The 13,656-nt window shown below is 52.2% G+C and overlaps 1 protein-coding gene across 4 annotated transcripts in view; it reads right to left on the minus strand.

The window, feature by feature from the left end:
- The window catches only part of PDE2A (phosphodiesterase 2A), a 373,783-nt gene that overhangs the window by 92,656 nt on the left and 267,471 nt on the right, over positions 1 to 13,656 (minus strand). For all 4 annotated transcript variants that reach the window (XM_065596463.1, XM_065596471.1, XM_005292199.5 and 1 more), the window contains one exon: positions 4,340 to 4,428. In XM_065596463.1, coding sequence (XP_065452535.1) covers positions 4,340 to 4,428 — 89 coding nt within the window. The remainder of the gene's footprint in view (positions 1 to 4,339; positions 4,429 to 13,656) is intronic.

Raw genomic sequence — 13,656 nt, forward strand, 5'->3', positions numbered from 1 at the left:
CCACCTCACCTCAGAATAAGGCCACTGCCAGTCACCAACTAGCCCCCGCTCCCTGGGGCAGACTACAGTATAAGCCACGCATCACAGGCAAGATTGGGTTTGGACCTGCTGCCTTGGCCTACCCCTGGGCTGCCCTCTGGATATCGGTAAAAAAACCACCTCCCTGACTGATGTAGTTAGACCGGTACAAAATCTGCATGTAGCTCAGGCCTAAGAACTGAAAGCCTTTCCAACTCTTCTCTGATCCGCTGCTATTCTAATGATTTGCCTCAGTAATTTCCTGCCGCAGGGAGTTCCACAGCTACCGGTGCGTCGAATAGCAACAAGGCTGCCTACTTTGGAAACGCCGACATTCTGCAGCAGCAGTTAGAGCTTGCAATAGTTTCTCTCTTATCTTTAAACTGCCATCCCTGAGGTACTTATCTCCAGTTACCATTCTCTTATGCTGAATGTATTCAGCCCGCATTCCTTTAGCAGCTGAGCGCCGTACAATCGTAATGTATTTATCACTGCCCCCCTAGAGCCGTCCCGGAACGCCCCAGAAAACCAAGCTTAAAACCCAGCGACTCTGAGAGCTATAAAACCCTCTGGCTTTATTCATATGGTGACAGCGTTTCATGGAGCCGGTGCCAGCCTGAGGTATACGGCAGCTAAGAAATTAAATAGGGGAGGAGCGCTGAGTCACTGAATGGAACAATTTAATTTCTGCCTCCTTCTCTCTCGGCTTATTGCCTAACAGAGCCTCTCCTTCCCCAGAGCAGTAAAGAGCAAACGTAGTTAGCAGTGGGGTCAGGGAGCCGAGAAGCAAGGGGGGGGAGGGAAAGAACTCACATCGCCAAAGTTGGGTTTATACAAGTATTGTAATGAATGGGCTAGTGTAGCTATGTCACCACTGCCCTCTGCTGGATAGAATGGGAACTGCCCCGATGTGTGTCATAGATCTTCTACTGCAGACAGCGGATGGAGATTCTCCTCTAGTGCACAAGGAAGGAAGTTGTGCTTTTGGGGCAGTAGGATGTACGTTTTAGTGCCAGCGAAAGGTGCGGGGTTGTCAGCCCTGGGGTCTGAAGGCCTCACAGAGCAGAGGAGCGGCAGGCTTCCCCGACATGCTGCACATGAGAAAAGCGGGCTGTCTGTTCAGAGATCTGTTCTGAGAGCAGCAGGGCTAACTGCTTCTCTCCCCAGCCTGCTTTTCCACTGCAGGATTCCCTGGGCTTTTCAGTTCCCTCTCCCCCCAGTGAGGTCACAATCCTCTGTTTTGACATCACAATTCGTTGCCACGGAGACAACGATGTCACTAAAGCAGAGGATTAAGATTCCTAAGCAACAATAATCCTGTTGTCATGCTATTGTCCTTACACATAAATAAATAAAAAATGAAGGACGCCACCTCCTTTCCGTCCTGTGCAGAACGAGACTCCTATCCATCCATCTGTCCATGGTGGTTTTAGGATGCCCGTCACTGGTGCACTCAGGCACTAGAATGTTTTTCCAAAATGTCTGCGATGCAGAGATCTTTAGCAGGGCTAATGAATGAATGGAAAAACCACTTCTGCCCTACAGAGGGTGGTCTTTCCCTTGCAGATGAGTCAGCTGCCACACTGCACCCCAGAGGCGGTTGCATTTCAGTGATGGGTGCAGTGATATTTGCATACATAAGGCCAACTCTTCCCCCCTTACTGGGTTCTATTCCCAGCTCTGTCACTGACTCCCCATGTGACCTTTGGGCAAGTCACTTCCCCTCTCCATGCCTCAATTTCTCCATCTTTTAAAATGCGGAGAACAGGGCCACTGGCCGACTTCACAGAGTTTGAGTGCTGTTCAGATACCCCGGTGCTGGGAGCCACAGAATCACCGAGGGCTGCCAGCAGTTGAAAACATTTAAAAGGACCCACAGAACAGGAATCCTGCGTGAGGCAGTGGATTAGCAAACAGCTGTTAATCGGGCCCATGAGATGGCCAGGACTGGAATAGCAGCGGGTGGAACTGAAGATCAGGACTGAGATGCACTGGCAGAGCCGTGCGGGAAGTTTGTACAGTACCCCCTCACTGTCCCTCTAGAGCTGCCTCAACCTTCACTGCCATTAGCTGTAAATTCCCTTACAGATGGAAAAATCAATCAAACAAACAATTCCTGGCGACGGGCAAAGGGGAAAGCAAAGTGTTGTGTTTGTAAATCTGCCCCCCCCCCCCCGCTTCCCCGCCGCTGCTCCATTTGACCGGCTGGCAGGTGATTTCATGCTGCAGACGTTCGGCAGCGGGCTGAGAGAGAGGAATTCAAATGACTGAACGAAGCTTTGTACCAACTCCATTGATCTCTGGCTAATGGTCTACTCAGCAAGCCGGCTGCTTCCTAACGAACTCCAGCCCAGGCTGCAGTAGTTCTGCAGCAGATGAGAGTCAAGAAGAAATGACACTGATTTATTCTAATACCCCCAGAGAACCGAATAACTAGAGGAAGTGAGAATATATTGTAACAAACCCAGGGCCACCAGGGATTCCATGGTTATTGCTACACTTCGCATCATTTCTTATTGGAGCTGCAAAGCGGCAGCAAGGCTAGAATCCAGATCCTCCGACTCAGAAAGAAACCCAGCCCTCAGCCATAGGAGAACCTTCAGTAGCTGGTAACAGTATCGGGCCTATGACACACTGCTGAGCAGTGCCGATTCCACCCAGTAGAGGGTGATCAGTGCACACGGAGCAAGCACATTTTTAAAAAGTGCATTTTCAAACGAGCTTTAGAAATCCCTGTCACACTCCCGTATCTCTACTCTGGTGCCACCACGGCAACCGACTTCCCAAGGGCACATAAAGACAGAGACAAATCCCTGTCCCATTAGATTCACAGATACAGCCAGGACCACGACGGCCAGTTGTCTGATCTCTTGCATAGCACAGAGCAGAGAACCTCCCCAGTAAACTTTGGATCAAGCCCATAACTTCTGTTTGAGGTAGAGCATCGCTTTCAGAAAGGTGTCCAGGCTTGACTTAAAGATGTCAAGTGACGACAAATCCATCATGTCCCTAGATAAGTTGCTCCATCGGTTAATTCCCCTCCCCGCTAGAAACCACTGAAAAGCACACAGCTGTGCATAACAATGCTGCCTTCCCAGGGTCAGAACTTTCCCAGTCCTGAGCTCATTTTCTTCACACTAGAGGTTTTTCTTCCTGCTGCAGTGAGGGCTACAAAAGCCATCAAGTTCGGAGTTCCTACCTTCAATCGTTGTTAAAATGACACGAGCCTTTTACTTTAACCAGAAAATCCCAACACCACAAACTCATTTTTTTAAAGTCCTCCTAAAATAATCAGACTGGACTACGTTATCCAGGGGTGAGATAGCTGAGTGGTTTGAGCATAGGCCTGCCAAACTCATGGTTGTGAGTTCAATCCCTGAGGGGGCCATTTAGCGATCTGGGGCAAAAAATCTGTCTGGGGACTGGTCCTGCTTTGAGCAGAGGGTTGGACTAGATACCTCCTGAGATCCCTTCCAATCCTGATATCCAATGATATTGGCCTAATAAGAATTGCTGAAGTTTTTAAGAGTGTCCAAATTCTGGTGCCTCAAAAGAAGCCCAGAACGTTCAACTGAAAAAGACAGAAACAAGTGCTTTGATCCTCCCTTTGCCCCCAACAAAAAGCAGCTGAAATGACTTGGCTCAAACATGTCCCCCAAATTCACCTTCAGGGCTTGGACCGAGCCTGGGACGTTTTAGCCTTCAGGAAAATGCTGAGTCGTTTTAATACAGGGGGTTGGAATGGAGACCACATCTCAAGCTTAACTCTAGTGATCACTGGCGTTAGGCCTTTTACATTAAGGCTTCGAAACGGGCCACTGATGGTGGCAGCGGAGCCGGCTGGAGGGCGACCATCCCATTTCACGGCCATAAGGGAGGTTTGGGGGGGGGTTCCCCCCCATTCCACGTTGAAACAAAACCAAAACCTTTGGAACGTGTTTGCAAAACCAAACTCTGGAGCTGGGTGCTTAGGGCATGAGGCTCTCCGCCCTCCCCCACTGCGAAAACATTCTCATGAATCTTTCATGGACATCGATATCGCATCACCAAATGGTTCGCTTTGCTGACACAGCATATTTTGACCTGCTCTAGCTGGGGGAGGGGTTACTGTGACTCTTATCACCGGGTGGGGAGGCAGCCAGCCTGACATACAGGAGACCCACATTCAGGTCCCCCAAAATGGGTGAAAAGGTTTCGACCTGGTCTCATTGGTAGCTAATTCCTGAGGGGCGCAATGCAGCGGAGCCCGAGAAAGGGGATTATTTTGCAAGGCTGTCGGACATAGACAGGGCTGCTGCGCATAACCACAGCTGGGGCTTACCTGATCTTTCCCTCGGGAGGCAGCTCGTGGGGAGGGTCGTCGCAGGTCAGCCTGGCTTCTCCGTCCAGCAGGTAGATGTACACATGCTCCTAGGGGGAAGAAAGCACTGCGGTCAGTCACCAGGGCACACGTCTCAGGGCTTGAACAGGCGACTAGGGGATGGTGCCATCAGCCCTGCCTACACATGGGCATCGCCTGTCTTCTCTCTGAGCGAGAATATCCCCTTGTGACGTTATTGACATGAACTGGGACCGTATAGATCATTGTTGCTACCAAAGTCCTGTAGTGGCACCAAATCTGGTATAAAGGATGTCAAAGAAGGTGTCATAACTATAAAGGGAAGGGTAACAGCTGTCCTGTGTACAGTACTATAAAATCCCTCCTGGCCAGAGACTCCAAAATCCTTTTCCCTGTAAAGGGTTAAGAAGCTCAGGTAACCTGGCTGGCATCTGACCTAAAGGACCAATAAGGGGACAAGATACTTTCAAATCTTGGGCGGGGGAAGGCTTTTGTTTGTGCTTTTTGTTTGGTCGTGTGTTCGCTCTCGGGACTGAGAGGGACCAGACATCAATCCAGGTTCTCCACATCTTTCTAAACAAGTCTCTCCTATTTCAAACTTGTAAGTAAATAGCCAGGCAAGGCGTCTTATTTTTCCTTTGTTTTCTCAACTTGTAAATGTACCTTTTACTAGAGTGTTTATCTTTGTTTGCTGTACTTTGAGCCTAAGACTAGAGGGGAGTCCTCTGAGCTCTTTAACTTTGATTACCCTGTAAGGTTAATTTCCATACTGATTTTACAGAGATGATTTTTCCCTTTTTCTTTAATTAAAAGCCTTCTTTTTAAGAACCTGATTGATTTTTCCTTGTTTTAGATCCAAGGGGTTTGGATCTGTATTCACCAGGAGTTGGTGGGAGGAAGGAGGGGGGATGGTTAATTTCTCCTTGTTTTAAGATCCAAGGGGTTTGGATCTGTATTCACCAGGGAATTGGTGAAGGTTTCTCAAGGCTTCCCAGGGATGGGAATTCTTGGGATGGTGGCAGCGGACCAGAGCTAAGCTGGTAGTTAAGCTTAGAAGTTTTCATGCAGGCCCCTACATTTGTACCCTAAAGTTCAAAGTGGGGATACAGCCTTGACAGAAGGTCTCTAAGACAAGGTTATGGTTGGCTGGTTATGATTATGCTATCTCTATGCATATATCATTTTTGTATTTAAAGGTATAAGTATTGGCTCTATACTGTCTGTATTTCAAAATTATGCTGTGCTTCTGGGAAACATCCCAGACAAGTTGGTGTTAGCTCTGCCTAGCCTGCTTGATGGCCCATTAAGGACCATCAGCTATACAATTGACCCATGGAGAGAAGGCAGATACGCCTTGTAACTCAGCAAAGTATGCAGGGACTGGCCCACGTGACTCCAGACTCCATTTTGCTGTAATTTTCCACAGTAAGGACAAAGAGGTGTTCTTACACCTGGAAAAGATTATAAAAGGCTGATGCCTCATCTCCATCTTGTCTTCAATCCTGCTTCTTACCTCTGGAAGGACTTTGCTACAAGCTGAAGCTTTGAACAAAAGACTGAATGACCCATCCTAGCGGGGGATGTATTCCAGAGACTTAATTTGAACCTGCAGTTTATTCTATCACTACTACAAGCCTGAACCAAGAACTTTGCCATTACTGTATGTAATTGATTCCATTTAACCAATTCTAGCTCTCATCTCTATCTTTTTTCTTTTATCAATAAACCTTTAGATTTTAGATTCTAAAGGATTGGCAACAGCGTGATTTGTGGGTAAGATCTGATTTGTGTATTGACCTGGGTCTGGGGCTTGGTCCTTTGGGATCGAGAGAACCTTTTTTTCTTTTATTGGGATATTGGTTTTCCTAACCATTTGTCCCCATGACGAGTGGCACTGGTGGTCATACTGGGAAACTGGAGAGTCTAAGGGAATTGCTTGTGTGACTTGTGGTTAGCCAGTGGGGTGAGACCGAAGTCCTCTTTGTCTGGCTGGTTTGGTTTAGAGGTGGAAAAACCCCAGCCTTGGGCTGTGACTGCCCTGTTTGAGCAATTTGTCCTGAATTGGCACTCTCAGTTGGGTCCCACCAGAACCGCATTGTCACACCCCTGACTCTGGGAGGAAGGACAGAGCACCGGACAGGGACCCAGGAGGTTGGGGTTCAACTCCTGGCCCAGACACTGGCTATCTATGTGGCCTTTGGACACATCAGTTCATCCCGCCCCTCCCCGCCCCATGCCTCGTCTGTACAATGGAGATCACCCCTCCCAGGGTGCGGCGAGGGCAGTTTCTACCAGCGGGGCCAGGCGCTCCCATGCTGTGATGAGGGGACAGATGCCTGTTCTGATCTCGGGGAGGAAGGAGGGCAAGGCTCCTGCCAGGGAACCCGTCAGCAACTGAGCCCCCCCCAGCCCCAAACCGAACGAATCCTCAGCTCACCATGACTGGAGCAGTAACCTGGCACCCTAAGCTCCCTGCATTGCTGTGTGATTTCGCCTCTAATGATCTTCTCAGACATTAACGAGCTTTGCAATTAAGTCTCCCCTGCTGTGGTTGGGCCGGCTGTACATGCAGCTCGCTGGGGGTTTGTCTCACTGGGGGAACTGGCTTCCTCCCACAGCACACGGGTGCACTCAGAAACACATCGCGGGGCGCAGGGGGCAGCTGGATTCAGCCAGGATTCAACCCATGGAAATCTGCTGTGGGGTCCTGTGCCCGGGGGGTGCTCGGTGCGTCCGGCAGCAGGGCAGGGGCGCTGTGCCTGGTGGGTGCCGGGTGCATCCGGCAGCAGGGCAGGGGCGCTGTGCCCACACGGAGCATTTCACAGCATCTGGACAGGCAGGGAAGTTTTAAACCCTATGGAATTAACAGTACACCTGTCGCAATCTGCCACACCTATGGGGGGGGGGCGCTCCAGAACCTCCCTCCTCTGATGGTTAGAAACCTTCTAATTTCCTGCCTCAGTTTACCCTGGCCAGTTGAGACCAATTCGTTCACAGCAAAAATAACCCCCCACGCCAGCATCTGATTTAGACTTTTAGAACAATTCCCCGTCATCTGACCTCAGGCTCGAGGGCCATGCTTCAGGCCAGTACGTCAGGCCCTGCGTAGGTCTCGCTGACTGTCAGCGCTTTCCTGAGCTGGGGACCTCCCAGAAGTTGGGATTCAGGGGGTGCAGGTTTGAAATACGGCTGCCAACCCCTGGAGCCCAGGTCTGGATTGGGACGGCAGCCAACCCGCCCGCCTCCCGTCCTCCCAAGTAACGCAAAGCTCCAGCCACCATTTCAAGCAGCTCCCAGGTTCCCTAGGCTGGATGGCTGCCTTCATTTCCACAGCTGTTAATTAGTCTGAAAGGTCTATTTCCATATTAATCCCCTTGAGAGCTACCGGCTGGGCCGATGAAGGAGACGTGGCAGTGACGCTTCGTGCCTGGAAACATCCAGCCCCTTGGTCGCGAGGGCTGGATCTCAGCCAGTAGGATGGTAAACTCAGGACCTCGGAGCAGGGAGACAAAGGGGTAGTCAGGCCCCGCAGCAGAAGTAATGGCTCCAAGCACAGGCCCAATTTCTAATCTCAGCTCCGCGACCGGCTTGAAACAATCTATCGCCTTGAGCAAGTCCTTTCACCCCGTGAGGCCTCATTAAACCCCTCGGTGTCGACACTCCCTTCTCCCCAGAGGTTCTGCGGGGCTTCCCCAAATACACCCCTGGATCCTACAAACAAGCAGCCCCGATAGCTCTCTATGCGCTGGCAGCCCAGGCCAAGGTCCCCATGCCCCAGTGGGGCGCTGATATATACGGAGCTGGACTCCGGCTGGCTCAGCTGCGTGCTGGCATTGCTAACGCGGTACGAGAGTGATAAGAACGTTACTGAATGCTTGCGAGTGACCGCCAGCATTAATCTCACATATAACATCTGCATCCCATGCTGCAGTTCTGCATTTGAGTGTCTGCAGTGTACGGCTCTGGGACTGGGTCAGTCACCAGACAGGAGAGAGACGTTAATGAGTGGGACGTGTGGTCTCAACAGACGGCGTCACGTCCTGCCTGACAAGGAAGGCCCACCGATGCCAGACGGACTAAAGTGGGCCGTTAAAGAGGACAAAGGACCGTTGTTTACTCTCTCCCCACGCCCAGGAAGATGAGTCTTGCAAGGGAACTCCTCCCATAGGCAAACATTGCAGCTCCAAGCCGAACGGGGGAAGGATATCAAAGCCCCTAACAAGGAAGAACTGGATCTTTATGCTGCTTGGACTCTGGGGGGCCAGGATTACTAGGCATAAGCAAAAGCTCCCCAGGGCTTAGCCTGGGGTAGCCCTAAAAGACATAGAGAGCTTGCTTATTATAGAAGCTACTATTACCTTTTGAAACTTAAGACTGCAGCTCACGTATGTGGTGTGTCTTTTCCTGTTTTAACCTTGTAAATAACTCTCCTTTCCTTTTCCTAGTTAATAAAGCTTTAGGATTTATGAGATAATAAATCTCATAGGATTGGCTACAAGCGCTGGCTTTGGTGTGAGATAGAAAGTGCGATTGACCTGGAGCAGGGGTGGCCAATCTGTGGCTTCGGAGCCGCATGCGGCTCTTCAGAAGTTAAGATGCGGCTCCTTGTACAGGCACCGACTCCGGGGCTGGAGCTACAGGTGCCAACTTTCCAATGTGCCGGGGGGGCTCACTGCTCAACCCCTGGTCTGCCACAGGCCCTGCCCCCACTGCACCCCTTCCTGCCCCCTCCCCTGAGTCTGCCATGCCCTCACTCCTCCCCCTCCCCCAGAGCCTCCTGCACGCCACGAAACAGCTGATTGGGAGGGAGGGGGAGGCGCTGATCAGCGGGGCTGCTGGTGGGTGGGAGTGGGGAAGGGGGGCTGCTGACACATTACTGTGGCTCTTTGGCAATGTACATTGGTAAATTTCTAGCTCCTTCTCAGGCTCAGATTGGTCACCCCGACCTGGAGTAAGTGACTGGCCCATTGGGACAGGGAGTAACCTGAATATTGCTGTGATCCTTGGTGTAAGGGACCATCTATCCCAAGGGAGGCTCCCCTGGGTGGCGAGACAGACCGGGGTGCCCACGGGGACTGCCTGTGACTCCAGGGTAAGTGCCAGAGGAGTTTACACTTGGTAACGCGCTGGTGAAAGCTAAACACAGAACTCACAGCCCATCTGGAGGTTGTGCCTGGTTCTTAACAGCCTGCCCTGAGCTTGGTGCTCATGTTCATGGGTCATTTCCAGACGGCTTGACACTATTGATGGCCCATTTAGCTCGGTCTGCAATGGATTTACCCTCACACAGCCCTGTGTGGACGGGCTGCTGCACAGAGGGGAAACGTAGGTGCTTTAAGTACTTTGGAAAAGCTTGCTGGGTGCCAACCTGGATTTTCAGGTACCTAAATGCCAGTAAAAACCTGGCCCTGAGCGACCTGCCCCAAAACCACTGGAGTCTAGGGTAGGGCTATTGGAGATCTACCCTGCCTACAAGGTCTCTGCTTTCTGTGTAGATAAATCTCTGATAATTTTCATATGACATTGTGCCTCTTCATATAACCTTGTGGTGGGTCTACCCACGTGTGACCTCTGTTTTCATGGGACTTTGTATCAAAGCCTCATTTAGAAACTTTGCATTGCCCTTGGTATAATATTATAGCCCCTAAGGATAGAATAAGATAGAAGAAAAATTTCTTTTTGCTAGCAGTAGAACAAGAGCTCTTCCCCCCCCTTAATCAATTGCCCTGTTGAATGAATGAGGTGTGGATGAGCAAAGCAGGGAAGGCAGCACCTCCAGACAGCCTCAACTGTTGGAGAGGGGCTGGGAGCCAGACCCAAGGACAATAAAACGTGTCAAGTGGGCTCATTAAAGACAAGCAGACATACTGACGGCCTCGGGGGGGTTAGAAGCAAGCACCTTCTTTTGGAAGCACCCTCTTTGCAGCATTGGGACAACACTCAAAAGAAAGCAGCACAAAGGACCAATGGACACAGACACAGAGTTTGAATCTGGTCTAGATTTGCATAAAAGAAAAGCTGCTATAAAAGTGAGGTGTCTTGCAGAGGACCCCGGGTCTCCTCTTGTCAACATGGGAGCATCGATCCGGATCGGCAGAAGCCCGGCTCCACCCCCTCCCCCATCTAACTCACCTGGCCAGTGAAGTTAAGGGGAGCAACTAATTGGTAACAACAAGACGGAGTGTGTTTGTGTGTGTGTGTGAGTGTAAGTGTAATATATTATATGCATATAATACAGTGTTAATGAATACATGTATTACTAATAAATGTGGCGTTCTGCCTTATTCCCCCTAAAAAGATCCTGTGCAGTACTTTAAGTACAACATTTGCTGCTCCCTCAGCTCCCCTTCTCCACTGACCCTCCTGCAGACGTCAGGCGCTTTCCGCCGGCTGGCTGCACCAGGGCTGCGATCTGCAGGGAGGAGACCCCAGCTAACTAATGCCTGTTGCCCAAGCACCTCCCCGTAATATCGATCATGCGCCTGGCAGTTGGAGGCTAACTCTGCTTAAAGCTGCAGGAGCAGCAGTTATCTTGCTGTGACAAATACCCCTCAGTGGGTTTCAGACCTTCACCTGGCCATTCCCCCGCCTGGAGAAGGAGTTTTCACGGCACGCTGGCTGGCCAGGGAAGAAGAACTGGGAACTGGGACGGGGAGGAAATGAGGCCCGTTCTAGCAGCCAGGCCCCTGTGGCAGGGCGAGAGCTCACCGCCAGGCCCCTCTGAGCCGAGAACACGAAGGAGTGATCGCTACAAAGCGGCACTGATGGAAACACCGAAGCGCACAGCCGCTGACAGTCATCCCCGCCACACCCGAACCGGTGACGGCTCAGCAAACGGGAGTCGTGCTGATTTCCTGGGGAACAGCAAATCTGGCAGATCAAATCTCCGCTTTCCTCCCCTCTGGGCTTCAAAGTAAAGAGGGAATCTTCATGCTGAGGCCAGAGAGTTCTCCCCAGGGACGTGATTTCCTGGCAGAGCCTTCGCTCAGGGCAATGGATCCTCCAGCCCGGGGGAAGATGACAAGCTGTATTTCAGGGAAATGAAGCACAAGCGTTTGACAGACCCAGGGCAGCACTTATGGCTGAGAGACACCGTCCAGGAACGTTTCATTCATGGTGCTGAAGCACGCAGGCGTAGTGCGGGGGACGAGCCTCCGGCAGGTCCTTGCTTGCTAAGGGGAGGGTAGGGGTGTTCGATTAAATGATTGTTAACGGCTCCTTCTTTGGAGAACGCTGGTGGGACATTAGACATCAAAGAAATCAAAGAAGGCCAGCCTCCCTCCCCCCCGGTTTTACACCACTGGGCCGGAATCTGCTCTCACTTGTAGTGGCGTAAATCAGGAGTCACGCCCCTGAAGTTCACCTGCATGGGCAGAGTTCCTCCCAATTCCCACGGGCATAACGGAGCAGGGTCAGACCCTCTCCGCTGAGGCCTTGGCTTCAGACCCAGCCCAGCTTATGGTGACCGTGAGTCACCCTTACTGGACAGATATAAGCAGCCTGTGTGAATGAGAAGCATGACCCAGGGGTTAGGATGCTACCTGGGGACATAGGCTCAATTCCCTGTGTGCCTCAGTTTCCCAGCTGTCCAATCTGTTTCGGGCCCAGCCTCTCTGCTGTGCAGTGGGGGTGGAGAAATGTTTCAGGTCCCCCTCCTCAGTGCAAACACACCCTGTATGCCTGCGCCCACCTGTATGAAAGCTCCTTATTAAGGCTAAGTGAATTAAGCCGCTCAGGGGCCATGCTCAGAGACACCCCGACTGCTAACCTCTCGCTTGCGGCAAGCAGCCTGGGCGGTTCCGCTCCTGGCCCAGCAGCCTGGTGCGGTGCTCGTACCCAAAGCCACTGAGTACAGCGACGGGCAGAAATCTTCCAATTCATCCAGTACAGCGCGACTGGGCGGTGCTGAATTAGGGACGGGGCTACCCACCCGCTGGAGGTGCCCTGGTGGCTCTGGCAATCCCCCTCCCGCACGCTGCAGTGACTGAGAATCCAGTCCGACCTTGCCTCGTCCGTAGCCCCCCCAAGGGTGCTGCATGGGCACCCTTTGGATGGGGACTTCCCGGGCCAGCCCTGTGATGGCATTAGCACCGAGACCGTGGTGTCTGGAAGCGGGCGGGGCCAGCGCAGAGACACAGAGTGCCCACCCTGATGACGCTCTACAGCTGGCACGGGACCAGCCGACGGCTTGGGTGCCGGGCAGGGGTGCGAGACTGGAATAGGGGCTCATTCTGAGGGCGGACCCTCAGCCTGCCAGGAAATGACCTGGGGCAACCACCTGCCCCGTTCAGCTAGTGCCACGACGACTTGGGTGGCCAGGCACGTGTCTCTCCCTGGCTCATTGCACATGTTCCATCGTCCTTCCCAGCAGCACGGGTGGGAGGATCAGCAGTCACCCGAGTCCAGGGCCTCCACAGGAAGCCAGCGACAAGGAGGAAAGGCTAATTCCGGGCAGCCGGGTGCAATGAAATCCCATTAGCTCCGGCTCATGTAAGAGATAATGCCTGGGCTCGCCGCTGAGTGATTTAATGTTACGATGCCGCGGAAACATTAGAGGCAACAATACAGTTTTGTTCTGCATCAGCCGCTGCCTATCTGATGGGCTTGATTTGTCTAACTCATTACTGCCAGGCAAGTGATGGGTTCAGCCGACGGCCCAGGGAGAGGATTCAGGTCACTCAGCAACTGCTCGCTTGCTGCCCATGAGTAATGTCAATAAGAAGCCATCGTTCATTTGGCCGGCGGGAGGGGGAAGAGCAGATTTGCCTGCGAGTGTCAGCAAACCTCCGAGAAGAGAGGCTGGGTCGGAGGGGATGGCCAGGAGCAAGGAGATATAATTGAGCGGCGGGGTGGGGGGCTGTCACGGAGTATTGGGGAACTCAGGGCCCTGCACCCCCGGCTTCCTGCGATTCACCATGACTCTCAGCCAGCCAGTAAAGCAGAAGGTTTATTTGGATGACAGGAATACAGTCCAAGACAGGTCTTGCAGGCACAGACAACAGGGCCCCCCTCAGTTAGGTCCATCTTGGGGTCCCAGGGCATCCCAGCCCCCCCCTTGGGAGGTCAGAGCCATCTCTGCCTCCCAGCCATCTCACCAGCCAGCTTCCAACACTCTGCCTTCAGCGACCCCTCCCACAGCCTTTGTTCAGTTTCCCGGGCCAAGGTGTCACCTGTCCTCTAACCCCTTCCTGGGTTCTCATGTTACATGCTCAGGTATTCTCCTTCGGGCAGTCTCCCATCCCCCAATGCAGACTATCCTAGCCACACTCCCCTGTCAGCATTCACAGACCACAGTAAGA

This window comes from Chrysemys picta, chromosome 1 (genome assembly GCF_011386835.1).
Source record: "Chrysemys picta bellii isolate R12L10 chromosome 1, ASM1138683v2, whole genome shotgun sequence".
NCBI classification, from domain to species: domain Eukaryota; kingdom Metazoa; phylum Chordata; order Testudines; family Emydidae; genus Chrysemys; species Chrysemys picta.